This window comes from Mycteria americana, chromosome 1 (genome assembly GCF_035582795.1).
Source record: "Mycteria americana isolate JAX WOST 10 ecotype Jacksonville Zoo and Gardens chromosome 1, USCA_MyAme_1.0, whole genome shotgun sequence".
Taxonomy (NCBI): domain Eukaryota; kingdom Metazoa; phylum Chordata; class Aves; order Ciconiiformes; family Ciconiidae; genus Mycteria; species Mycteria americana.
In genome coordinates, this window is record NC_134365.1 from 197,145,464 (window position 1) to 197,171,839 (window position 26,376).

The 26,376-nt window shown below is 42.2% G+C and overlaps 1 protein-coding gene across 5 annotated transcripts in view; it reads left to right on the plus strand.

Moving 5' to 3' along the window:
* STARD13 (StAR related lipid transfer domain containing 13) overlaps positions 1-26,376 on the plus strand; it is a 147,246-nt gene that overhangs the window by 93,664 nt on the left and 27,206 nt on the right. For all 5 annotated transcript variants that reach the window (XM_075490775.1, XM_075490774.1, XM_075490777.1 and 2 more), the window contains exons 2-4: positions 14,063-14,134; positions 16,149-16,230; positions 24,100-24,163. In XM_075490775.1, coding sequence (XP_075346890.1) covers positions 14,063-14,134; positions 16,149-16,230; positions 24,100-24,163 — 218 coding nt within the window. The remainder of the gene's footprint in view (positions 1-14,062; positions 14,135-16,148; positions 16,231-24,099; positions 24,164-26,376) is intronic.

Here is a 26,376-nt window from a genome sequence, read left to right on the forward strand (position 1 = left end):
GATATCCAGGCCACCTGATTGTTGAAGTCGCAAAGGAAAGAGGACCACCTCATGCAAGGTAGCTATGTGGTCCTCATGTACTTGGAGCATATTTTTTAGCATAGTACACACTTTAGCATATCGAGTCTCACAATCTTCCTTCCTAAGGAAGGAAGAATATTTTTTCCCTTTTTTAACTGAAGTGTAAGTGTTAAGTGACATGTCTCATTTCCCACCAAAAGTCTGGCTGAGCAAGGAATTAGTCATTTACTTTCCAAATATCTAGCTGGTAGCACTGTCTAGTGACCAAACCATCTTTGCCCACAGTCAGGCAAGTACTGATTCAGATCAGTGGGAACGTGCTCTCCAGCAATCAGAGCAAAGGGACTCTGCCTGTGAGATGGCAACTAAAACCGTCCAGCTGATTTCCCATCAACTATTAGAAGATTACGAAATAGCTGAAATTCAGCCAGCAAGTTAAAAAGTGCCAGGGTCTGTATTTCACTGACATTTGCAGAGCCAACCCTTCTGTTGGCTCTGTTATCCCGCTAGAGACATTGACATGAAAATAGTAGGTTTGTGCTTCGGTAGCTTTGGCGTCTCCCGCCGTCTACCCCAGAGACCCAGTTTCCTATACCGGCAGGGAGCAGGCACTGGTAGGTCTGCAGCCTTCCTGTTGTCTTCTTCCAGGGTAATATATGCCACATAGCTGAAGGGCAGACTCCAGCTTTATAGAGTGATAAATGCAAACATCTAACTTACCTAAGCTCTTTCATGCTATTTGATAAAACAGCAATTTATGTCTTTCCTGCTTGTAGCTAAAAATAACAGGAAAAAAGTGTACAGTGTTGTTAGTCCTGGGTGGTGCGCTAATTAGTTCTTTGCTAATTCTGCTTTATTGCTGGCAATGATTATTGTCGAGTAATTACAGGGTTCCTATGAATCTGGCTTCCATTTGCTCTGTGGTGTAACAAGGATAAGGAAATAGAAGTGTCAGTACTACGGATACCCAGTGTTATTTCTGTCATAGCAGAATTTTGTATTATAGGGAACAGTTATTTTGTACAATGGTTTTAATAGCTGGAAACAGACCTAGGTGAGCTACAGAATGGAAAACCTGCATTTTCACTACATTAAAAGTCTGTTCTCTACTTGAAGGAGCACATAAAACCCCTACGGCCTTCTATGAAAAAATGTATGGAAAGGAAACTAGGGACTTCAGCCAAAATGCTAAAAATAATAACTATACCAACATAGCCAAGTTGTCTGTTCCTTCCTCCCTCCAGTATGAACGAATAAATGTTTATATACAGCTATCATGTAGGAATTGCTTTAGCGTGAGTTCTGTATGTTGCTCTGTAGCTGTATGTACTGCAGCTTTCATTGCAAAGGGAACAAAAGAAAACGATGATTTGTGTGAAGAAAAGTCCTGGATGTATTTTAGATTAGATATCCAAAACATTTCAGTTCATTGGTAAAACTGTTTGCTCTGTAATCTTTCCCCTGTGTTTTCAAAGTGCGTTTAGGTGTAGGTGCCAAAGTGTGTAGAATATCCACGTGCTGCAATCCTAATGGCTCATGTCTGCAGCCACCTGGTAGTAGAAGGCAGGATCGGGTGCATCAGAATCAAAGATGCTTGGGAAGGCAAATGAGAGTTAAACACTTCAAACGTCTTCGAAGATCTGCACCCTACCACTTAGGAAATTTAAATATCCTTAAAATTCTTGCCTTTGAGTTCAGCGCTTTGATATGGAAAGTTATCTGTATCTAGTCAGTAAAATTAAACAAGATTTCCATCATGTGATGGGTGATGGAAACTGTCTGAACAGCTGTCTGAACAGTAGCTCCACTGCTACTGTAAAAAAGAACCTTTAATTCGACTTTCCCACATTTAGTACTGTTTTTGTGTTGGAGAGAAGTGTTTGGAAGGCACTTTCAAAAAATGGGTGCCTTTGTGAAGACAGAGTGAGGAAAGATTTTATTTTTTTATAGTGAGCAAGTAATTCTTTCCTTTCCTCTCTTGATTTTTCTCATGACTCTATAAAGATCAGCATACAGCCATGTAATTAGTGGCTCTGGATTAGATCACACTGGAACACACACTAGTGTGACTCCACTGTTTTTACAGCACTGCACAGTCAAAGCAAAGGGTAAAATTTAGTTCACAATAACATCTCTACATAAGCATGTGCTATTTCTTCTATCACTGAAATAATTTTAAAAAATAGAAGAACCGTCAAACAACGGAGGTCGTCTGGTCCAACGCCTGCTCATGGCAGAGCCAATTTATGGCATCACACCTGGCACTGACATAGGATCACTCTAACTCCAAAAAGGAAGATGGACCAAGTTGAGAATATCCAGACGAAGAAAATAATATCTGTGCTTAGTATTAATTTACTGATTTTTCATTTCTTCATACAGTCTTAAGAAGACATCCTGGCAGCTCTCATTAGTAATATCCTTGTAGTAAATAGCAGCTGGAGAAAAGTGTTAAACAGATATGGGTCTTTGATGTTTAATCCTCTCAGAAATAATAATAATAAAAAAGTAGATATCCATGAATTATGTTAACCTTCATTTTATAAATGATTTTTCACTACAGTCTTGAGGCATGATGAAATGTTAATAATGTTGATATACTTCAATGATAATAATTATGATATGGTTGTGAATCAGAAAAAGTCATCTGGGTGTGTAGGAACAGCTCTTGCCTGTGCTTCCAGGATAATATCAGCCCTCCTGTTCCTGGATTGTGTGTAGACGACAACTTCTTCCAAACTCTGTGAACAACTGACATTCTGCTGTTTGGGGTTTAGTTTTTTCAGAAGAAATACACAGGACATCTTTCCCAATAGGCCCTTTCGTGGAAAGAGCTAATAAGGAAGCAGTGGGATCTAAAGGCAGATCTGCGTGTAGAGTTAATCAGCTGCTAACGGCAGATAGTGCTGGTAACCCCAGGTGGGAGCTCAGCAGGTTGCATTACATTCACTGTGCACAAGCCACGGGTTCAGACCTCTGTCTCGAGTAGTTGAGCTCTTCTGTGTGTGCTGTATCTTACAATGTTTCTTGCACTACAAATTACTCATCACACACAGAACTCCAAAAGAAAGTGTTTTAATCTTAATTTATGACAAACAAGAGCTGAGAAGTCTTTTTTATTAATACATCAAAGTATTATCTCCAAGAGGAGTTAGTTTCATATTAATGTTCAGTGTTTAATATACATTCACAGCATGAAGACCACCTCGGATGGGTAGAGATTCTCTGATGTGTATCTGATTGCCCACAATGTAATTTGAACATCTACTGCACATGAAGGGTATAATCAAAGAATAATTAATACGTTGATAAGGAATTATGTTTTGTTCTACTTATCTGCATAATTCAGAGAGAGTTTATGATGAAAACTATCTTTTGGAGCATTGTTTACATTTTCACTCAAATTATAACATGAAGCATTCTTCTGCATTCCATAGTGCCTTTCATCTGACGAGCTCCAATTACTGTCTGACCAATTAACTTCAGTACCGCACATATGCAAACCACGTTGGGTATTGTGGAAAAACTAAGCGAGGCGTTGAAGTTTGAAACTTGACCTCCGGTTTAAGACAGTGAGCTTGAAAACCCTGACTTCCAGAGACGTTAAATCTCTGTCTTTAATTGGAGGTACGAGTACACATGAGAGCTGAAACTAATGCTGAGACCAGCACTACATCCTCTTGGGACCCCTCTGAATGTCAGGCCACTCCAGAGACCTTGTGCATCTTGTACGCTGCTTGAATTCAAGCTGTCTGCAAAGCTCCCCTAGCCTTGCAAGAGATGACATTTTTCAAAACCTTGCAAGGACGGAGGGTAGCTGCAAGCTGCATGTAGTGGGGTCCATCTGCTGCATCCAAATTCAAACCAGATCTCAAGGGCAGAGTACCAGACAAAATACCTTGTGCAATTTATGTGCAGTGAAGAAACATGCCTTGTGCACAGATCGAAGAATTTACTGCTCCTGTAATTAAAGTATTAGCAATCTAATCAAAGAGTTAGTCCAGGTACAAAGATAATAACACTTATAATTCTAAGTATAAAGTTATGGCAAGTTTCCAGTAGTGGTACAGTTGGAATTGATACATATATACTTCCTATTAGCTACACCTCTCACTGGTGTTATGCTTACCCTTCCTGTGACTTTCTGGGCCCTAAAATCAATGGTTCTAGTCTTCCTCAAGAGGAAAAGGGGTGTAGAGGAGCTTACAGCAAGTCTTCATCTGAAATTCTCCACTAGGAGAAGTATGATATTGCTGGTGGAGATTTTCTCCTTCTCACTGTTGGGTCAGTTTAGGGTTATTTTTACACATTTCCTGAAACAGTCACAGAATCACAGAATGGTTGAAGCACGTCTGGAGGTCATCTTGTCCAAGCTCCCTGCTCAAGCAAGACAACCTACAGCCAGCTGCCTAGGACCATGTCCAGATGGCTTTTGAGTATGTCCAAGGACAAAGCCTCCACCACCTCCCTGAGCAACACGTACCAGTGCTCGGTCACCCTCACAGTAAAAAAGTGTTTCCTGATGTTCAGCCAGAGCCTCCTGTGTTTCAGTGTATGCTCATTGCCTGTCACTGGGCACCACTGAGAAGATGCTGGCTCTGCCCTCATTGCACCCTCCTTTCAGATATTTATACACATAGATGAGATTCCCACGAGACTTCTCTTCCCAGGCTGAACAGTCCCAGCTCTCTCAGCCTCTCCTCATCTGTCAAATGCTCCAATCCCTTAATCATCTTTGTAGCCCTGCGCTGGACTCACTCCAGTAAATCTGTGTCTTCCTTTTACTGGGGGGCCCAGAACAGGACCCCGCACACCAGATGTGGCCACACCAGTGCTGAGAAGAGGGGAAGGATTACTTCCCTTGACCTACTGGCAACACTCCTTCTAAAGCAACCCAGGATGCTGCCTGCCTTCTTTGCCGGAAGGGCACATTGCTGGCTCATGTTCAAGTTGGTGTCCACCAGACCCCCAGGTCCCTTTCTGCAAAGCTGCTTTGCAGCCTGTGGGCTACTCACTTGGTCTTTCAGTCTTCAGAAATAGTGATCCAAAAGAAGATACATAACATGATTATGTAACATGAATATACAACATTGAATGGTTCATGTAGGTGCAATGTTTCAATGACTACTTATTATTAATATCTATTAGTTATGGAAGTATTAATGGTACATTGTAGAAATGGCTTTATAGCAAATCTGGGTGGCAAGTGAGCACACACTTGAAGGTTTTCTAAACATCATCTGGATTCAACATTTCCTTTCTAAATAGGAGCTCAGAAGCTATTTTCATCTTTAGGCCACTCTTTGGTCCGTGCTTCATAGAAGCATGGATGCTGCCCAGATCTCTTAACTTGGAAACCCGAAAGCAGAAACTCATAAAATGAGTCTGTTTTCAAAATTTGTCCCATAGTGACTCTATGAGTCACCAGAAGTTTTGGAATAGATCCCAAGGGATGGGATTGTCATCCCTTCTCTACCTAGTTGATAATGTTCCTTCCACATTAAAAATACAATATATTTTGTATTATAGCCCTTAAAGACTCACATTTTCCGTACCTTTATCCAAACACATTTTTCAGTGGACATACGGTGCTCATGTATCACAGTCCTGTTAATTCTCCAGTCAGCGGTGCTCAGCTTTTGAATGGCAGGCCAAATAGGTGGGAAGGGCAGCATGGTACTGGGGAATGGGTGGGTGGTACTCTGTCCTCCGAGTCTGTGCTGAGCCAAGACTCATGGGGGCTGTCAGAAGGCAAGAAAAGGAATATAAATCCTAATGGGGAAGAGGGAGGATGTGAAGGGAACCGAGCTCTTAATCACTTCTGCCCATTAGCAATACCAGAGTATTTTTCCTAAGACTAAACGGAGGCGAGCCTGGTGTCCTTGTCAGCTCCCTATATATATATATTATTTGAATTTTATCTATCTCATAAATCCCGTTAGTAGTTTCAGCTGGATAAAGTATTCTCCTTGTTTCTTGTCATAAACTGCTGCAGCGTTCTTTTATGCAGCTGCCACATTTCATCCTAATGCAGCTGCATTTCACCCAGGAATGAAGTGATCCCTATATATAACTTTCGCATCAGTTTTTATAACCATTTAAAGTGCCTCAAGATGAGATGTGGGATGCAAGCTATTGTTTTATTAGTGTCATCACAAAGTGCTGCATTGTACAAATCAATTGCAAGCTAAGAAGAAAAGTGGTTTTGAAGTGATATTTGAAGATAGGGAGAGATTTTGGGGGGTTAGGAGGGATTTAAAATCCTGGTTGAGGATTTAAAATCCTGGTTTAGGAATTTAAAAGGAAGATGGCAAAAAAAGGAAACAAACTAGCATCAGGTAAGGTTGTATTAACTGAGTGGACATGTGGGACAGCGGACAGCAAAAATGTCAGAGAAATGAATGGCAGAGAGTTAGTTTTAAGTGACTTTGGAGTGGAAGATCAGAAAGATGAGGAGAAAGGGCAACCAGCAGTAAATAGAAGTTATCATGATGATAAGCAGCAACCAGATACCTGGAGAGGACACTCAAAGGAGGACCTGAATCTCTTGGTTTTATCATATAGCTGAGCCGTACAACATGGATGTGACTTTTCAGCATCAGTTGGCACTGATAAAAGTCTTTGCAGTGGTATTAATGTTATGTCTGAGACTTTCAAATGTTAAGACAACTACTTGGTGTCCAAATCTCATTGCATTCTCATATTGAGGTACCTGATTGTGCTGAACACCCTGTACCTCAGCAGAGGGAGTTAATTAGAGTCTACATAATGGGAGAATTCCCTGGGGAACTGATTTCATGCTGAAGACTCTTGGGGACAGTGATGGCTGCCTGGAGGGGTGGCTAACTACTCTGAATTGGGAGTCCCTCAGGTTATTTCTTGCTCCTGAGGTCTTTATGTGTCCTTGCGTCCCTGCTGGCTTGTTCTGCTGGCTGCTTCAATGGTCCCTGCAAGTCAGCTCTTAGCTTAAAGAGCTTGTGCGGTGTAGCACGTTGTACGGAGGTCTCTCCTACACTGCCAACTGTTAGTGTTTTCCTTGTTGATGAGATGCTATTTGCATAGCTGCCTTCGTGTTATTAGCATGAGTGAAACCATTGTGTTATGTACCTAGCTCTGATGAAATCTAGATGTAAAAAATATTAATACAGGCACAGTGTTCCCAGACCTGTAAAGTTTCGTGCCTGGTGAACCGGCTATAAATCTCAGGCCTACCAGTTTTACTAGTATCCCATTAATTTAGGAAAGGAATTCAGCATAATCTTTTCACCCAAAGGGGAGTTAGGTTCCTAACTTCTTGCCAGAATAACACACCTTTCTTCTTTCTTCTTGGGAAATGCAGCCTTGCTCAAGATAAAAGGCTGACAAGAAGTCTCCCAGCTGGGCTGTGCAGAATGTGGTTATAGTAGGGAACAAACCAATTGTCATAGTGGTTGAAAGAAAGAGTTTATATAGTCCCAGACTATGTCTGAGCAATAGAAATGTCAGTAACTCAGAAGGAAAAGCTATATAAGAGTCATCTAACCAGGAAAAAATAATCTCATAACACTGTCTTTAGTTTGGTTTCATTTCTTCTGCTCTGGAGAATCCTTTTCCATATCTGTGGTGGTAGCAGTGAGTAGTCAGATAACACTCCAGCTCAGTATTGAGCCCACTCATCTCCTGATCTCAGTGTCCTTTGGCAATGAATTTTATAGATTGCTTTAAAAAAAATACTTTATCAGTTCAGATTGCCATCCTTCTTTTTCATTCCTCCCTTTTCATTAATCTCCCTGTCCTTGTGCTGCAAGGTAGAATGAATAGAAGTTCCCAATTTCCTATTTTTGTATTACCCCTGATTTTTTTACCCTTTTATTATAACCCTTCCTTATTGATCTGCTCTCCAAGGCAAACAGTCCCAATCTTTTCATCTCTCAGCTTATGAGATTTTTTTTCATGTCCATAAATAATCACGCTTCTCACTTTCAACCTTTCTAAGAAGTCAGAGCATGAATGGACAGCATCTGACTATTATTCACCAAGTGTAAAGAGTTACACATAAAGAAACTACTCATGAGCTTGAAAGGATCTTTTTCTATTGACATTTGAATTATATTCAGCCACAGTAGTTTAAAAGGTCCATATTTTATTGTATTATTACTGGTACCACAATATTCTGCAAAAGCTTAAGGTCTACTAAAATAACACTTTGACAGCTTTATTCATTCCTTGCTTGCAAAACATAATCTTGCCTCTAATAGTAATTATACAGCATGATATAAAATAATTCCAATGAAATTCCACTTTTGAAAACCTTATTATCAGGATTTATTGAAGAGTATGCACTGTAGTGTAGTAAAATAATATAAATTCATTGTATGCTTATGGTTTTTTTTATTTATGATATATTTGTACTATAAATGGTAATTTTACAGGTGCATGGTACAATTACCTTTGCATTATTATTGGAATTCTTCTGGAAAAGTCCTACAGAGTGGAAGGGAATGGGGTAAACTATTAGACCTCTACATAAAAGCATTCCCTCAAATGGAGTTCTAAGGAAATTATGCTAAAAGCCTAAATAATTTCAGAGACACCAATATCCTTTGCACAAAAATTTATACCATCCTATAACTAAAACTTTAGAATTTTCCCTTTTAAAGAATTCTGGTGGGTACAATGCAACATGAAAATGTTACAGAAAATTGTATCTGTCTTTATTAAATTGCATGGGACTTTTTCCTAAGGGAATACGAGCAGCTTTGTGTTTCTCCATGATCTACACCAACCTGCTTGGAGTAGTGAAGCAAGACCATAATCTAGTAGTTAAGGTATTAACCTGCTCCTTGCAAGCTATAGATGCGAGCTTCTGTTTTGCTGTGAATTTCCTACGTGACCTTGGAAAGTCACCTTTTCTCATCTTTACGAATATTTTCCTGTTCTTTACAATTTAGCACCTCTACCCTACTGTCGGCTAATTTCTTAGCTCCGAAGTAGCTTCGCAAATGCCATTCAATGGAAAACTGTCAGCCTTTAGTGTTACGTAGTAGCTGAGTGACAATGGCATGATGGGTTTAGGTATCTAAGAACTTCAGAAATTTGGGATTTGGTCTGTCCAGACCAGATTTCTAAGGGTATTAGTAACTGAGGAGTGACATAGCCATATTTTTATGGGCAGTTAAAGGAGTCAGGCACCTAATTCCCACCAATCTTGTCTCTAACCTCCTTACGCACTTTTGAAGTGCTTTAAATCCCCATTTGTAAAATAAGAATATGAGTTACATGGATAAATATCTTAAAGACTATGAGATGTAGGGGCAGGAGAGTAATGAGGGCCATTGAAGTACCTCAGACTGGGCTGCAAGAAGAAGCTGAAACACGCCGGACCTGTTCTTATACAGCTTCAGCCTGAACTGAGCTTTCCTACAGATCCTATCAACCCTCGTGAGTGCTCTTCTGGGAAGACATCAGGGTGGTGGCATGGCTTGTTGGTGACATGACAGGTGTACGAGGCATCAAGACCAGCGAGGCAAGGCTGAAGCTCTCCCACATAGTTTGTACAGCTACCTTGAGCATGCCTCAGGTTTAAGACACAATCAATGTTTCCTCCACAGCAGTATTCTCTGGTTCACCTTTCACACAGGTCCACAGTGGCTCCCGAGAGTAAAAGGTGTCATTAAACCCAGGGTTGAGCCGAGCCTCCAAACTGACCCTAAAATGCCAGGTAGATGTTGATCTGGAAGATGCAGTACAAACTCTGTCATCCCAACAGTTTTCCTCCTCTTGAAGGAGAGAGTAAGGCAAGGACCAAAAGTTAATGTAAAGCGTAGCACCAGACTAACCACCTGCAAACCCTGTGAGCTATAACTAAGCTGTTACTCTACTGCCAAACAATGCTTGCAAGAGTGAGACCTCTTCTACCTAACAGACCAGCTTGTGATGGCCACTGGAGCTCACTGACGCTGCTGCACAGTAAAATACACTCCTTTCCAAGGACTTGATTAATCCTTTTCTCTAACATTCCCAGATATTTTATCTTAAGTCTAGTAAATTAGATTTAAGTGATGAGCAATATAGGGGGGATAAAAAACTGAGCATAAACATTGATTTGTTACAGACAGATGAATAATAAAGGTTATCACATAAAGTTGACATAAACACAATAGATGGGGTAATTATGTACCTTATTTATTCTAGTTGCTATTTCTTTCACTGCATTGTGCAAAGGGATATCTGAATCTTAAATAAAAAACATAGTTTTAAGAAAGGGGAGAACACCAAAACAGAAGATAGAAGAGACAGAGGGAGAATGGCAGAAACAAGACGAAATGCTGATATCTATACAGGAAAAGGGAAAGGACTGTAGTATCTAGGTCTTAGCACTGATATTCGTGGACAGTGATAAGGTCCCAAGCTAGAAAATTCATTTACTTACATGATTTTGTCTTGACAGAGCGATTTTCTCCAATGAACTTTTTAGACAGTTCTCTTTCTTGTGAGGAAGGACTCTCCGGTGGTTTGGTTTTCCTGGGCTCATTAAAATGCAGCTAATGTGGACTAAACAGGACCCTTAGAGGATCTGGGTCAGTTTGCTAATCCAACAGCAGACCATTACCGGTTTGGGGAGGATTAGTTTTCTGCCATCTTAGAGGGTTGAGCTAGATCTCTGAACGGTGAGCTGGGAAGCCATTGACAGCTTCAGTGAGGTCTTTTTGGTGCTGTATTCTCCTTTCTCAAAGAAGTCTTCACTGATGTTTAACTAGCAAGTAAAAAAAGGCAAATATTAGAGTATGTGCACAGAAAGAGAAGGTTAAACTGAGCATCTCAAATTCTGTTTTAAGCATTACAATATCCAATAATGAAAGAATCTGTATTGCATTCTGAACTATAACTTGGATTACCTGCCCAGAGCGAGATAATAGAAATCACCTTTGGTGTCTGCTGAGGAGTAAATCCTTGGTTGGGCCTTTTCACCTAAACCGCAGGAGCGGCCAAGAGGGGAATGGCTGGAACGGGTGCCTTTAGCCACTAGAAACACACTGATATGAGCAAAATCGTATTATTGGCCAGGCCAGCACCACATCGCACTTTTCCCCTTCCGCTATCTTCTGAACAAGAGCAAAAAGGAAAGAGAGAGAGAAGGGAGGGAACTGGGCACTGGTACGTGTCCAAGACCCAGTATCCTGGAAGCTGACTTAGCAAATCTTACTGGAGGGGGAATCTGTTTGTTTGAGATGATCATTTCGAAAATGAGAATACTCCCAATAGATTCCTTCGTGGAGGAGATAGAGTCAAAGATTTGAAAGCAGAAGTTATTCTATCGATCATTTTTGACTGGTTGCAGGGTGTTACAAACAGTCTCATACAAAAGAAAAAAAAAAACACCAAACAATGGGTGAGATTTACTTCCTTGGTAATTCCCTGCAATTATTTACCCATTGCAACCTGAGAGTTTTTAGATCTCACTTGGGCTGCCGGAAGATTCCTCAGCAAGCTCCTCTGAGCAGCCAACTGCAAAAAACATTGAAATATGATAAGCATATAAGAGCATTAAATGGTAGCATTCTCTATCACCCACAGCCTCCGTTAGTTGTGCTTCCAGGCCAGATGAAGCTAGAATGTACGTACAGCTGTTCTGAGTTGTAAAATACATTTTGAAATGGGATTGATTCATCTGTGTTTCATGAGATTGAATTAAGCAAAAGAAAAAAGTATAAAGACTTGTCTTTTTTCCAAACACTTAATAAAAATATTCAGTCTCACTGGAACATAATAGAGATGTGCTTTCAGCACACAGATGTGCAGTAGTGAGAGCCACGTTTTATGTAAGCTGCTCATTCTTTTGTGCAGTGTTAAGAACTGAATGTACTTTCATACTCCTTTTTTTGGCCTTGACATGAAGTAATGTCAAAGCAAACGAAGACCTGGTGGTAAATCCTTTTCAGTGCTGCTAATGATTGTGGCCATTGCGGAGCTGTTACCGGCTGTCTAATCATCTTTGGGAAATCGGGCTTTTGATAAGTAGACCTTGTATTCTGAATTTTGATTTCTGCAACAAAATTTGCTGGCGTGACTCGGTATTAAGAGGATCAGAAAGGTGTGTGGGTCACATACTGCAGAGTATATTCAAAGCAGCTTTTATGGTGAGCTTCAGTGGGTAAAGTCATTAAGGGTATAATGAGTGATTTGAACAGAATTACATGGGGAAAAATTCACGCCAGCATCTCCTATCTATAGAATGCATTTTAGTAGAAAACAGATTTACAACTGGAATTTTTTTTGCATGCAAGGCAGAACATGCAGAAGAGCAACTGAGCCTGATTTTCTTTTTCCAGTTCCATTGCTTGTTTTATATTTAGGAGTTTGTATTATGGCTGCCTGGATTTTACAGCCACAAATGTGCCAAAACCCTTGACTGGTTCATTCAGGTTGAATTATAAGCAACATAAAATGTCTACTTTCTTCAACACCTGCACACTCCATTCTTTCGTGTTTTGCAAATGTAAGAGGTGCAGATACATGGTTTTTTGACTTTGATCTTGTAAACCAAAACCATTTAAGTGGATCCTGATCTAGATCTGGGCAGCAAGGAGATGTTGCCCGGGTTTCCTCAGCAACCCACATTTATCTGGGCAAGCTGCTATTTTCAGTTGTTCCTCCAGTCGCTCTGGGAGCAGCTGCCCATGCAGGCAGCACGGGTGCCGGGCAGAGCCGGACCTGGAACACTGCTTGCCATAAAAGGAGCCCATGGAGCTTGGTAAAAATTGAGGTACCCTACTGTCAACACGCATCGGTCATCTCAGAGGTTGGGTGCATAACCGTGTGTGTGACTGCTGGAGTGCACAAAGACTGTTTCACTGGAGACACTTCAAAAATCCTCTGGTTTTGTGTAGCTGACATTTATTTACTGCTGCTTTAGTAATTGCATGGGGTGGATCTGCCTCTCCTGTGCAAAAAGCTTTAGGTCTTATGTACTCCCCCTCTTGAACATTATTTTCTTCCATTCCCTCATGCTCACGTATTCCTCCCGTCACCCCCAAAATAAGGAGGGACTATTCTCTTGTCCAGCTGATGATTCCCCCACCTCTTCCATAGAGGTGGGGTACGTCTTACCCAGTGAAAGCTGTTTGAAAGGGGAAACCTGGTCTAGCATCAGCTGTGTCCATACTTCTAAATAGTGGAGAGGCAGGAACAAGATGACACAGACTGATTCCTCGCCTCACTGCTTAGTACTAGCCTCCTCAAGAAACAATTTGTCTTGACAGATAACTGAAACAGTCCAAAACAGGCCTGGAAGTGGATTAAAATTAAAGAGTGAGCAGTCTGGGGTCCAGTGCTTGAAGCTACTGCCTGTATCTGTTTTATTTAGCTGCACAGACATACCTGTAGCTATTTATCCTCCCTCTGTTAGCAGCCACAAGAGAAAAGCATTGTCAGTAGTTGATTTATCCCACCTATTTAGGCACTACTTTAAGGTGAAATGAATCACCCTTCGGAAGTAACTATCTCTCTATTGACTATGGAGGGAGTCTGCATAATGGAGTTCAGATGGCTAAAGGTAGGAAGGCGCATCCTACCTGTGCAGTTGTCCCTTCCATAACATGAGACCTGCACGGGGGTTTTCCTGGGAGAGCTTTCGGTGGCTTTCACATGGGATTTTTCTCTGCAAGAAGTGTCAGAGCGGGAGAAAACACAGTGCATGCTCCCTGTCACCCCATTTCCACCCTGCTTCATCTTCACCTCTCCACAACAACGTACCCTTGGGGGAGGATAGGACACAGGACCACACACCTGGCTGAGCAACTTCTCCTGCTGCACGGAGATGCTTAACACTTCATCCCGGTCACCAAGCGGCTATGCAAACCCCAGAGTCCTGTGGAGGCAGGGGGATTTTTTTGAGGGACTATTTCATTTGCTGATGCTATTAAAATATACTTCAGAGTGATGACAGTACTTTTAAGCAACAAAAAGCTACTACCAAGTATCTTTGCTATTTCCTTGGAATTAAAAGTACTTCTAATGAAAAATAACAAACTGTGAACTTTTCTTTTTTCTTTCTGCTCAGAAATCGAAGCAAAGGAAGCGTGTGACTGGTTACGTGCAGCTGGATTTCCCCAATATGCTCAGTTCTATGAGGGTAAGTAAGTTTTTCTCCTCTTTGTGCGGTACTGAAAGTGCACTGGGCCCTTGCCAGGAGAGCTTGCAGTCGGCCAACTCTACATTTGACTGAGTTATGGCCATGGCTGGCTGCTTCACAAAGCCTCAGCTGCTGGAGTCATACAAGTGCCTAAAGAAAAGTAAGATTCTTGCCCTCATAGCCATGGGAAGAAAAAAAAAAGAGGCACATAGTTGGTATAAACCTCAAAGGTTAACAAAAACAAGGGCAAAAAATCCAAATACACAGGTCTCTTTTTTTTTTTTAAACTTCCGGAACTGTCTAAAATAAGATTGAAAACACTGAAAGTTACTGACAATTTCAATCTTACTGAAAATAAGATGGAAAAACTCTGCAAAGTTACCAAAAGTGAATAATCTGAGCTGCGTTTTACATTTGCAAAGCAAGAAAAGTCAATGTTTTGGTGCTAACTCAAAGCAAATGGCCATGTCCCTTTCCTAGCTGTAAAGCTCGTGCCCAGGGAAGCGGCGTCCCCGAGGGCAGGGCGAGTGGTTGCACGGCTGCTGCGTTCAGGAGCAGTTTGGGGACTGGGACTGGGTTTTTCCTGCTCTCCCTAGCTCAATGCTGAGAGGGAAACTGCAGTTGATCCTCGTTTTTCCCAAACTGCATATTCTTCCCTGCCAGAGACACAGAGCCAGCTCAGGCCCGCTCGGGTTTGTTAGCCGAAGTGCAGCTCCGCCAAACGCCGCTGGACACCTTCCAGGGTCAGCTTGGGTCTGGAGGCAGCACGGCTCCACGCATGGAGAGAAGGCCAAGAAACCTCACGGGGCAGTCAGCTCTGCTGAGAGCCGGCTCAGACACCATCCATCCCCGTGCATGAGATGGACGAGGACACCTCTGCGGCTTCTGATGGCCAGCTGAGGTCCCTCAAGGCTCAGGTGCTGGCTCCTGGTAGGCTGCTCAGGTGCCTGGGTACCAGGAGCTTCAGGAGCCAGGCGGGCTCTGTTAAACCCAGCAAGGAACTAAGACTAATAAGCCTGCCAGACCAAAGCTGACATAGATGTGTGTCTACCACAGTCCCTGGGTGCCCAGTAGTACTTTTGTGTCTGCCTTGTAATCAGAGTATCTCAGATCCCCCCAGCCCCAGGGAAAGGAGAGCCTGCTGCCTGCTGAACTCAAAGGGATGTTCCCTCCAAAAAGCAACCTGTGCTGGGCTCGCACAGTTCCCATACAGTCAATACGCGCACTAGGCAGTCTGCATCTCTGAAAACAAGGTCCTTTTTATAGGCATCTGTTATGTCAGTGTTAAGCACTAGTGTCTGAAAATGCTGGCTGCAGTTCCTGTATCCCAGCGTCCTGCTGCGGTACCTAAGCATGGCAGAGCAGTCTGGAGAGCAGCCACAGCGCTGGAACCCGTCCCACCGTTACGGAGACCGCTAATGTGTTGCAGCCATGTCACTTTTCATTACAAATGTCAGCTTCCAGCACACTAGTCTGGCTTTTTAACTAATATTGAGGGTTATAATTCAGCTCTTTTTTTTTTTGTCTCTGTTACTCGAGTAACCCTTTGTCTGAAATCATTGTTATTGGGACCTGTATTAAAAGCAAAAAGCGCAGAACATTTCTGTTTCATGGGAAAAGTCTGTCTAGCAAATAACTCCTTAAGTCACTGTGATGGGAATGGAGAACCTTGTTGCTCATGTGGATAAAGAAAGCGTGTTAGTAATTCCCTGATCTCATTCGTTTGTGCTAGGCGCTAGAAAGAACAGCTAGCAATTGAGTATCTTATTAAAGTCAAAATGAAATAATCTTGCTCTCTCTTCGGTGCACAGGATGTTCAACTATACCTTTAACAGAAAAAAAATAATAAAGTGACTGAAAGGGTCACAGGTACAGCTGGAAGGGAACCAGAGCTGAGTGAAATCAGTCATACTAGATTTCAGTGAGCAAGCACATGCAAAGCATTTTAGATGTAGACAATGTATTTTCATTTGAATAGCAAGCAGTCATCGTAATATTGTGTCTCCTTTTATAGACTCCCAGTTTCCCATTGACATTGCTGCAGTAAAGAAAGATCATGATTTTCTTGACAAGGACCTTGTAGAACCTCTTTGCAGGTAAATAACACCTAGTTTCTTTTCTGATAATTTAAAAACATGAACTGATTTGTTATTGTTAGCATAGCAGCAAAAGCAGCAGCAGAGATGTTTGCTTGTCCACGTGAATTAAGCAATGATATCTATAATGCTACCATTCTGAATTCATTTCTCTTACAGAAAATCCTGGAGTAGGACCCCCACTACACTCATAGAAAACATCACATGATTTGAGAAGACCCAAATCCAATGGATTTGAAATACTTGCCTTTTAAGAAAGAATTAGCAGTAGTACAAGCAAACCCTGAATAAACGAGAGTCACATTTGAGTTGCATGTGAATAACTCTTATGTCCAAGTGCAGCAGAAAAGATGAAACTTCATTGCACAGAATTCAGCAAATACTTTCTCTGGCAGCAGACGTGATTTTCATGCTGCTGTGATTCCCTTGGTACTCTCCTTTTGGCACCAGTAACAGGGGTGGGACCAGAACCCACAGTACTCCAGCTGCTACAACTAGTCACTGGTTTGCCCCTCCCAGAGGGCTTGCGTTTGCTGTTTATCTAGCTTTTTATACTCTGCCTGTGATGAATATACTGCATTGCATTGCTCAAGCACTGTCCCCCAGGACTCAAGAAGCAGCAATTCTGTGGTAGTTTTGCAAAACCACATTGCAGAGGCATTGTTCCCCTCTTCTTTCTCCTGTGCTCAGCTCAAGCTGGGTTCTGCTCCTCTCTTCTTCAGCAAGGACAAAGGAGCATCTGGCCCCTAACCAAGCAGGCTTTATTACATGTTATGGAAACTTTCACAACACCAGCATCAAGATAATTGGACAAAACTCTATTTCCCCTTCTGCAACTGTGGCTAAAGTCATCAGAGTGTATGCTGTTCCACTGCACATCGTACCGTGCATTGCAGGGATTAATGAGTCTGTGATGGAGGACTGCAGAGAGGGTGTCTGAGAATCACAGAAAATAGGGCTGGAAGAGAGTTCATCTAGTCCATCGCTCCATCCCTGGCTATGCCCTCCTTCCTGGAGGATCCAGGTAATTCCTGGGCGTAGCTGTCAGAATGCTTTCCCAAAACTCCTCTGCTGCAAGTGAGACCTATTGCTTCTCGTTTTGTCTATTATGGTTATGGGGAACAGAATATTGTCTTTCTCTGTGTAGTAGCCTTTGTGTATGAAGGCAAATCAGTAGGAAAGACTTGGATCCTTCAGTGATTGCTCTCAAGGATGCCGCGGAGCAGAATAACTGCAGACTTGATCCACTGCTGTTCTGTACAGCTTGGTGGGAGGGATTGCTATGCCCACACCTAAGAAACCTTCTTCCCACATATACATGCATCCCCCTGCTTCAGTCTGGTATGGTGGAAGACGTACTTTGCTGTAGTTTGGGAACCGGGAAGTGGTGGGAGGTTGAGATCTCTTCCCCTCTGCCCTTTCCCACAATGTTGAAAAACCATCCAAAAGTGCAAGTATGATGTCTGTTCCTGTCCCTTTCTCCTGAGAGCAAACAGTGAGGTGCAGTCATTGCATAGCTCTGTGACGCTCCCCAGTCTTTCTTCCCTGAAGTAATTAGCAATGGTAGTACTTCAGTTATGGTCACCAGGCATCCAACACCTGCCCAGCTAAATGGGAACAGCTCACCACTTGCTCCTCCAGCCTCTCTGTAGACTCACAGGTACACCTACAACAGTTACACTAGGTTGATATATTTATGAGGATTTCTTTGTGAGCTGAACACCTAAAGACTGGGGATTTTTTCTCTTTTTTTAAAAAGATGAGGTTTTGGAAAATAAACTAGCAGCTGGAGAGATGCACTTATGTGACAGAATGCTTTATATTGGCCTAAATCAAGTGATACTGCTGAGATTTGTAGTACATAAGCACAGACACAGATCTTTCCCAACTATTTTATTCAAAGACAAAGGGTTTTATGACTGTCTAGTAACTTTTTCTGTAATGATTTTATTCAGAAGACACCAACTGTTGACTTTAATTTTTCTTGCGAGTTTTTAAACAGTTTAGATCTAAAAAAGGAGTAACACTTCATATATTAGCCAGGTAGAAATACAGGTATTATGTACAGGTTATATTTTCAGATTGCAGACATTTAATTTGCTGTAACTTAGCAGCTCCAAACCTGTAGCTGAGCGACCTGTAAAAAGTGATTGTGCCAAGTGTTAAGATTTGAGTTCATCAGAAACAGTAAACAGTGCCAGCCACTGCCCCCACTACAAGCTTTGTTACTGTATTAGCTATCAAACCAACATCTTCCAATTTTTCCAGTGCACTGGAAATCCTCACAGCTCGGCTGACCACCGTGGCTGGTTTTCTACCCTTGCTTTGCTCTGTGGTGGCATTACTACAAGGTGCATGCCAGTATATCACATGAGAGCCGCAGGCTGTGATGCACTTTTATGAAATAGAAAGTTAAAAAAAAGGTTGGTTATTATTTCTGTATGCACCGATTCCTAGGTCAGGAGCCAAACTTCCATTCTTCAAACACCCAAAACTGCCCTCGAAGCTATACATGACCAAGCCTTCACAGTGACTAATAGTGCATTCAGCCCATCATACCGAACAAAACGGGGTTCTCATTTTTATTTGGAGGATAATTTTAAAGTTGGAATGCCAGAGTGGATAATCAGTTTGAGCAGAGTTTTAGCTCTGAATGGTAATGGTTCTAGCATAAACACTGAATTTCTCTGCTCTTGTGGGTTGAAATCAGACTCTTAACCTCATTTTATAATCTGTTTTCTTACGGCATTGCAGTATACAAGAGAACATGAGGTACAAATGCAGAGGAACCTTTTAAGGCAGCTGGTAGTATTTTAGTCAGAAAACCTAAGACTCCCTGTTGTAAAAGATTGCAGTGACCTTTTTGAGATATTCTAACACTCCTGCTGTTTACAATATCATTTGAAAATTTGGCAGAGTAAAGACCAAATGTGAGGCCTTTGGGTTAGAGGCGTATCTATCAAGAGATTCCACTCGGATTTTATTGAGTAACGAACAATAGAAAATTGCCATGCAATCTGCAGGCGGACGCTGTCAGCCTGCCAAAATAATAATTGGGCATGAAAATTTTATAGCTGGATCTCTGTGTCATTTCCAAAATAGCAGCAACCAACTCTGCTCTGGGAACTTTTGTGGCTGCTATGATAAGAGGTTGAGAAGGCAAAGCCAAGCCATGTTGTACTTTTTGTATTCATGTAAATACAGTGACTAAGAATAAAAAGAACAAGTATGTAAGTCTGATACATAGGCCCCTAAGCAAGGCTCTTAAAATTTGAACTGTGCCAAGCAGCCAGCAGCCTCTTTTTCCATAGCTAGTGTCTCCTAGATAGCTTGTAAATAATCCAAAGATCACTGTACATGGGACATCCTACCATTAGAGTTTTGAAGTGGCGACTGTATAGTCAGTACTGTCTGCTGAGTTATATTGCTCTAGGTGCTGTTAGGAGATAAGCCCTGCTCTGAAGTCAGTAGAATGGCTCCCATTGACCTCAAGGAGTTGACTCACCTCATGTGGGCATGTAGCCTGTAAGGTAACTCACTCAGTTGCAGCCATGATAAAAAGTGAGGACTGGAAAACAGTATATTCTCTTCAAGCACAAAACTGGTGGAGCGGGGACGTGCCAGTGCCAGCTTCACACACCAGTCCTGCCGGTACTGCGAGGACTCTTATTCAGTGTTGAGTCTTCAGCAGAGCCCAACATGAGCAGCTGGATGTCCTCTTCCCAAATTCCACAGCACCAGAAGAAGCCAACTAGGGGCACATGTATGCAGCACCTAAACTTGGCTGGGAATAATGATAAAGCAAAGAAATGGTGCAGTGTTTCCCTGAGAGAGGAATTTAAGGAACCATAAAATGTGTTTGCTTGGTCACAATCCATAAGAGAGGACATCCGCAGATCTGCAGGGGTAGGAGACACTGTGCTGTCCATGCTAGCCCTCCCCATGGTGCCTCTGCTTGGAAAACTGTTGGTGCTCCTGCTTGGAAGCAGCTGCAGAACAGGTCCAGAGGAATGCATGCAGCTCTAAGTCACTTCAAAGTTGTCTTGCTATTATCTGGCTGGTTATTCAAGCTGGAGAAGAGATCACCACCACGAGGTTTTCCAGCTGATCACATCCTGCATTGCTACAAGCTTGTATTTATTTGTAAACACTGCTTAGTGCTGCACAAGATGTGAAAGTCAGGGATTTCCTGCTTCTGAAAAACTTCCATCATAAGGGTTTATAAGTACAGCACTTACAAAGGGTTGGGATTCAGAGCCCTAAATACCTATGTGTAATGCCATCTTAGATCTCCCAAGATATCTCAGACTTCTCCATGGGCTGGCTGGACCAAGAGGACCTGCAGCAGCTGAAGGCCAGGCTTGGTACTCTAGGGGATCTAAAATCGCACTAGACACCTCTGTTTGGGCACCTAAATCACTCCGCTGTTCTTTAAGTATTGTTTCAAGGGACATTTTTAACATTGATGTTTCACCATAGACATAAGTGTTAAACCATAGAGGTAGTGTTTACCTGTGATGGCCTGGAGAAGAAATAAAATCCATGTCAGTGAAGCACTTGCTGTAGTAAATATTTCGCAGGCTTCCCCTGAACACTGCAGAGCTTTCCAGACAAGCATTCAAATGCATCCTTGTTTTTTTATGTAGCCACCTCTCTTGTGTTTATTTAATGTGGTTTTTTCTGCTTTTCTCAAGTCCAGATTTTGTGTTTTGTTAACGTTACAAACAGGCAGTCTTTTCCCATGTTTTTAAGCAGTGACATGAAAGTGCCTCTCTCTCTTCAACTGAGACAGCCTTTTGTAGCCAGAGACTTTTGTTTTTTGTTTTTTGAAAGATTTGTTGAGGACTTGGCTGTCAGTCATCTAGTGACTTTAAGCAGATGAGAAAAGCTTTCTGCCACCACTGGCACATCAACGAGGCATAAGAAGTGGAAACAGACTGGCTTTGATTGGAGTTGTTAGTACCAGGCAAGCTCACAAATATGATCGTTAGTTCTCTAATTTCACTGGCAAATCTTTCCACAGCATTGGAAGAGCCCCAGAAAGCATGCCGATGTTTTGTGGATGGGTGAATTTAAAACCTGAGGTTCAGCCCCTGGCACTCAGTAAAAAGTAGTTTTGTTTTTGATGGAATGGGTTCTTCATAGCAAAGCCAGGTTAGAAAGCAACCAGGACAATGATGTGGCTTTCCAAGCCTCCAGTTTAAGTAACAATATTCACTTTTATAGAGCTGACCTCTCAGTCCTTGCTGAAATTATCTTGCTCTTGAATGCTGTTAGCGGGAAAGCGATGGCTTCGGATGGTCTTGTTGGTTTGACCACGTGCTTTCTGCACCTTTCCGTGTTGAAGAAGGAGCTGTCTTCAACAGAAATGCCACGGCACTTTCTGCTGTCAGCTGGACACGTGCAGAGGTACCTGGGTGCAGACAGGGCGAAGGGCAGGTCATGGGCTGTGGCTTCCTCATCTTCCCGCTCCTGAAGTGCGTGGCTTGCTCCTTGGATTTTAGAAGGCAAGCAACACCATAGTGAATGGAAGGAGCACTGGCCCCTCTATTTAAAATGTTTCCTTCTACATCTTCTCCTTAACAACTGCAAATAGGCAGTAAGTATAGAGGGTTTTTATAAACTATTGAGGAAGCAGTTGCAGAGATCACCTGCCAGGGGCTGCTGCGGAGAGACGGGGCTGCACCCCAGCCCTCTTTCTCAGGAGAGCTCCTTCAGTGCCTGCTCTCGTGGGGCCGAGGGAGGTGGGGTCGACGGCCTGGTTTTCAGAGTCGACGAGCAGCTTGAAAGGAGGCAGTGGTTTCTCAGGATTTCTGAGCCTCTGGGCGTGAATCCTGACGCCTGTCTCCTGGTCAGCCTTGCAGGACACGTTTAGGTCAAGGAAGCAGGGAGCGCTTCCCCGTCCCTTGTCTGCCTGCTCACCGTGTAAAGGTGTGAGGACGCGGCAGCAGCTTGATTCAGATAGGCAGCTACGAGCACTCAGGTGGCACACAGCGGCATGTCAGTGTGGAAATGTGGCTACAGACTTGTCCCTCCAGCACAGGCCAGCTAACGCAGAGGTGCAGGGACTCTGATCTGAGCCTCCGGTTCGCGGGTTCACCTTCCTCTTGGAGGAAGCTGTCTCTGAGGATAGAAAGTTGGGCTGCAGTCCTTTGAAAATGTGTCTGTGCCTCTGTATATTTGGAATTTATATCGATAAGCAAATATAAACATTTTGCACTGAAAAGAAGTGCTGAACTTTATTCAGCCCCAGGGCCCCAAGAAAATGCAACTTTGGGTTGAGAAATTCCATGTTTGGGCAAAAGATGAGCTTTGCAATAATAGATGTAATCCCTGAGGAGGAGGATTTGTGGGCAGAAGGCTGAAGATACAGAGCCACAAAGCCTGAAATTTATTACGAGAACATTACTATCATGCATGTGGGGTGTGCTTGTGCATGCATTATACTCACGTTAATATGATGAGCACAGGACTTTTCTGATATGGCATAACGGATTTATTGGCTTGAGTTAGGGAGGAGTATTTTATCTACAAATGAGCAGGTGATATTTTGTGAGGGAGGTTTTTTTAAGGAAGATCCATATTTGGTGGGCTGGTTCTTTAGTAGTGGTGGAAATTGGAAAGAATTTCTAATATTAGAAGTCATGGGGAGGAATATGTTAACGCCATAATGTTCTTATGCTATGAGAGAGATTATATTATTGATGTGATACTTTTTTTCATGTGTCCTTGTAACTTATCACATACATTTCAAATGTTATCAGTTCTGGAGATTTGCAGCCTCTTCCTGAGACCCAGAAGCAACAGGGCAGCTCTTGCTGCAAAGACACAGGAGATGCAGGCATCCTATGGAAGAGTATTGTAGGCACACGGCTCTCTCACTCTGCCTTTCTTTATTTTGAAATTCAGCCCTAAATCTGGAAAATGTTCAAAGTCGAACATATTTAACTCTGAGCCTCTGCTTTTAGAAGATGGATGGTTTCATGAATCAGGACCTTGAATTTTACTTTGTATTTATACTTTGTATTTATACTTACATTTGAAATGTAAGTATGAATAAAAACTATTCAATTATGATTAGCATGGTAGGTTCTCTACTGAAAGAGCATGTTTTCTTGTCCTCTGACTGTCTCTGCACATGGGCGCGCACACACACACACACATTCACTTTCCATCTTTATCAGGTTGTCATTTCAACCCACTATTGTCATGGGATAGCCTTGGATTTAAGAAGCAGAAGCCTTACAGAGTCCCTGATAACATCATTACGAACATGGTCAAAAATAATTAAAAATATTTATTTAAAGATGTTACATTTGTTACGTTTTGGGTGTTAAGCTGTCTGTAAGATCCACAGGTGTGGGAAAGGAACTATTAGCTGTGGAGAAACATTTAACTAACTGTTCTTCTTTATGTCAACTTTCTAAAGGAGGTGCTAACTGCCAAAAGTGAGGAACTGCATCTTTTTCTTTGTCTTTCACAAGTGCTTTGAAATCCCCTAGCATTAACCCTAAATCGTTTTAGACCAATTATGTTACAGTCCTGCAGAAGGCAACTTACCTTCTTGTCTCCTGTCATTTCCCCATCTATCAGAGGTGTTTGTTTATACCTGTTTCCTTTGCTAAATACTTAAATGTCTATGAATTAAACATCAATGTATAAAACCTGGCTATCAAGTAACGTGAAGCTAAGATTCCCTTTTAACGCAGTGGTCTTATAGCCTGGAATAATATGACCAGTATCGTTTCTGAAGCCCGTTGTATGCAGTTAGCACCCTACAGGCAGATAAGAGAAAAGCTTTTGAACTTATGAAAAGTCATGCCCTTTAATCAGATGCTGCTAATCTTTTGAATTTGCTTTGCCCTGTAGACGACTGAACACACTGAACAAGTGCGCCTCAATGAAACTCGATGTGAACTTCCAAAGAAAAAAGGTAAGGAAACTTCATGAAATGTGCTGGCTTTGCCCTGGCTTTTGTGATAAGACCTCCCCAATTTAGTCTTTAAGTCAGTAATGCTCTTAACAGTAAGTTAAGTGTATTTGACTTTGAACACGTGTGTCGGCATTATCTGGACGCATGACAATGTGAATTGCTGAATATTGAAATTATAAATTAAATAGAAAAAAACTGTGACTAATACAGCAGGAACAGTACTACCTGTGTTAAAAGGGTAGTACTTAAAACTTTACGTACGTGCAATTCAAGTTAGCGGGTGAAAAGCCAGCACGGTTTCATTAGGCTGGCTTGTTTGCCAATGCCACGTGTGTACACAATGGAAAATCCTGCTCGGAAAAAATTGAAGCTGCTCAGATGAAAACAATAGCTTTTCTTTATTTCTTGTACTGACTTATTCCCAGTTAAGAATGTGAAAATAAACTCTGTCATCCTTACAAGCTCCTGTGTAACATGGGAATTATTTGAGCTTAAAGGGTTTTGGCGAGGACTGCAGAAACTGCCTATTGATTTTGAGAGTTTTGTAACATGTCCAGCATTAACTGTTGAACGTTTGGTTTTCTGGTCACAAATTCCCCCAAGCCCTTCAGTAGTGTACAATGGTAGCTGTTGACTGAGAAATCTTGGTGTCCGTTTTTCCTCCCTTAGAATGTTTGTCTAATGCTTTTTAAAAGCTACTTCCAAGAGTTGTATTTTTGGTGTCTTTGCAGATTCAGTCTATTCATACTCTATTCACTGTTTGAGGGAACTTGAACAAAGAATGGGTTTAATGTCCAGATATTCTGCCTTCTGCACATGCCCATTTGTTCTGCTGTGTACGTAGCCTCTTTAGCGTGCATTTTGTCCATTCACTGGAGCCACGGGGACCTCTTCTCTTCACTGCTTCAGACCTGATGGATTTTTCTTGTCTTTGATAAGTGCCAACACTTTCCACATCAAACACCCACATCACACCTGACAGAAGGAACAGTAAAATCCCCTGACTACACAATAACTTTATGATTTGGGCAGGTAGGCACTATTGGAAGAGGCTGACGTCCTTCAGCAAAAACTAACTCAATCGATTGTGTCATTGACCTGCTTGGAGCAGTGTCTGGTTTGCATCCATGCACTCGTGTACTTGTGTTCACGCAGAGATACTGAAGCTGCACAAGAGACAGAATTACAAAAAGCAACATATAGGTGAATGCTGATTGTCCTCTGGAAATTTTGTTTAGTTCCTGTCCTTCTTCTCTTCAACAAGTATTTTGGGTTTGGTATAAGGTTTGTATGCTTCCTTGCTTGCTTCTTTAAGTGTCTGATTATGTTGGGTTAGAAAAAAGGAGGATTTTCTTGTTATCTTTGTTTTTATTAGTTTTTTCTGCCACTCCTCCCTATTCTGAATGGATTGAAGCCCTCAGCTGCTCTCCTTGCAGATGACCATTAATTTGCTATGGAAGTGAGACTGCCCTACGTGGTACCCGTTCAGGGGGACAAAAGCTAGTTGGGACCATACCTGCAGGAGGCCAGGGAGAAGCAGAGCACAGAAAAATGTAGAGAAAGAGGGGACGAAGGAGATTTGGGATGACAGATACAGAGCAAGTGAAAGTAGAAGAGAATGTGGGGGAGAGAATAAGAGGGACGAGAGACCGCTGACAGAAGGAGATGTAAACGCAAGTGTAAAAGCTGGAAATTGGGTCTGGAATTGAACAGTGAACCAAGTAAACTTTTTTGCTGTAGATACTGCCTTTCCTAATAGACTCTATGGTGATCCAAACAATGAAATGTAAAATCAGCTTGCTTTGGAGGTTCAGCATAACAGGTTTGCACAGGACTAGCGCAGCTGCTTGAGTGATTCATCAAAATACGGCCAAGCGAGCTGCCAGACAAGGTTACTGTGAAAGCCAGCACGGTTGAGTGTTCCCCACTGCCCGCTCTCCCACCCGATACATCCACGCTGTGGGCTGCTCTCTTCCCCTTGGCTTCATCAAGATGCATACAGAAATCCTCTTGAATGTGTTGCAAATATGTCCGTAAGCGATTTGGACAGACAGAGATTAGCCTTTGGATTAACTGCCTTCTGCAGCTGTCGATTTATGAGAATTCCTGCCCCCAGCTGGAAAAATGTGGCAGAATTCCACCACAAATAAACCCACTTTTTGCCTTTTGTTAGCATCCCTCTGTATCTTAGGCAAGTAAACCCTAGGTCAAAA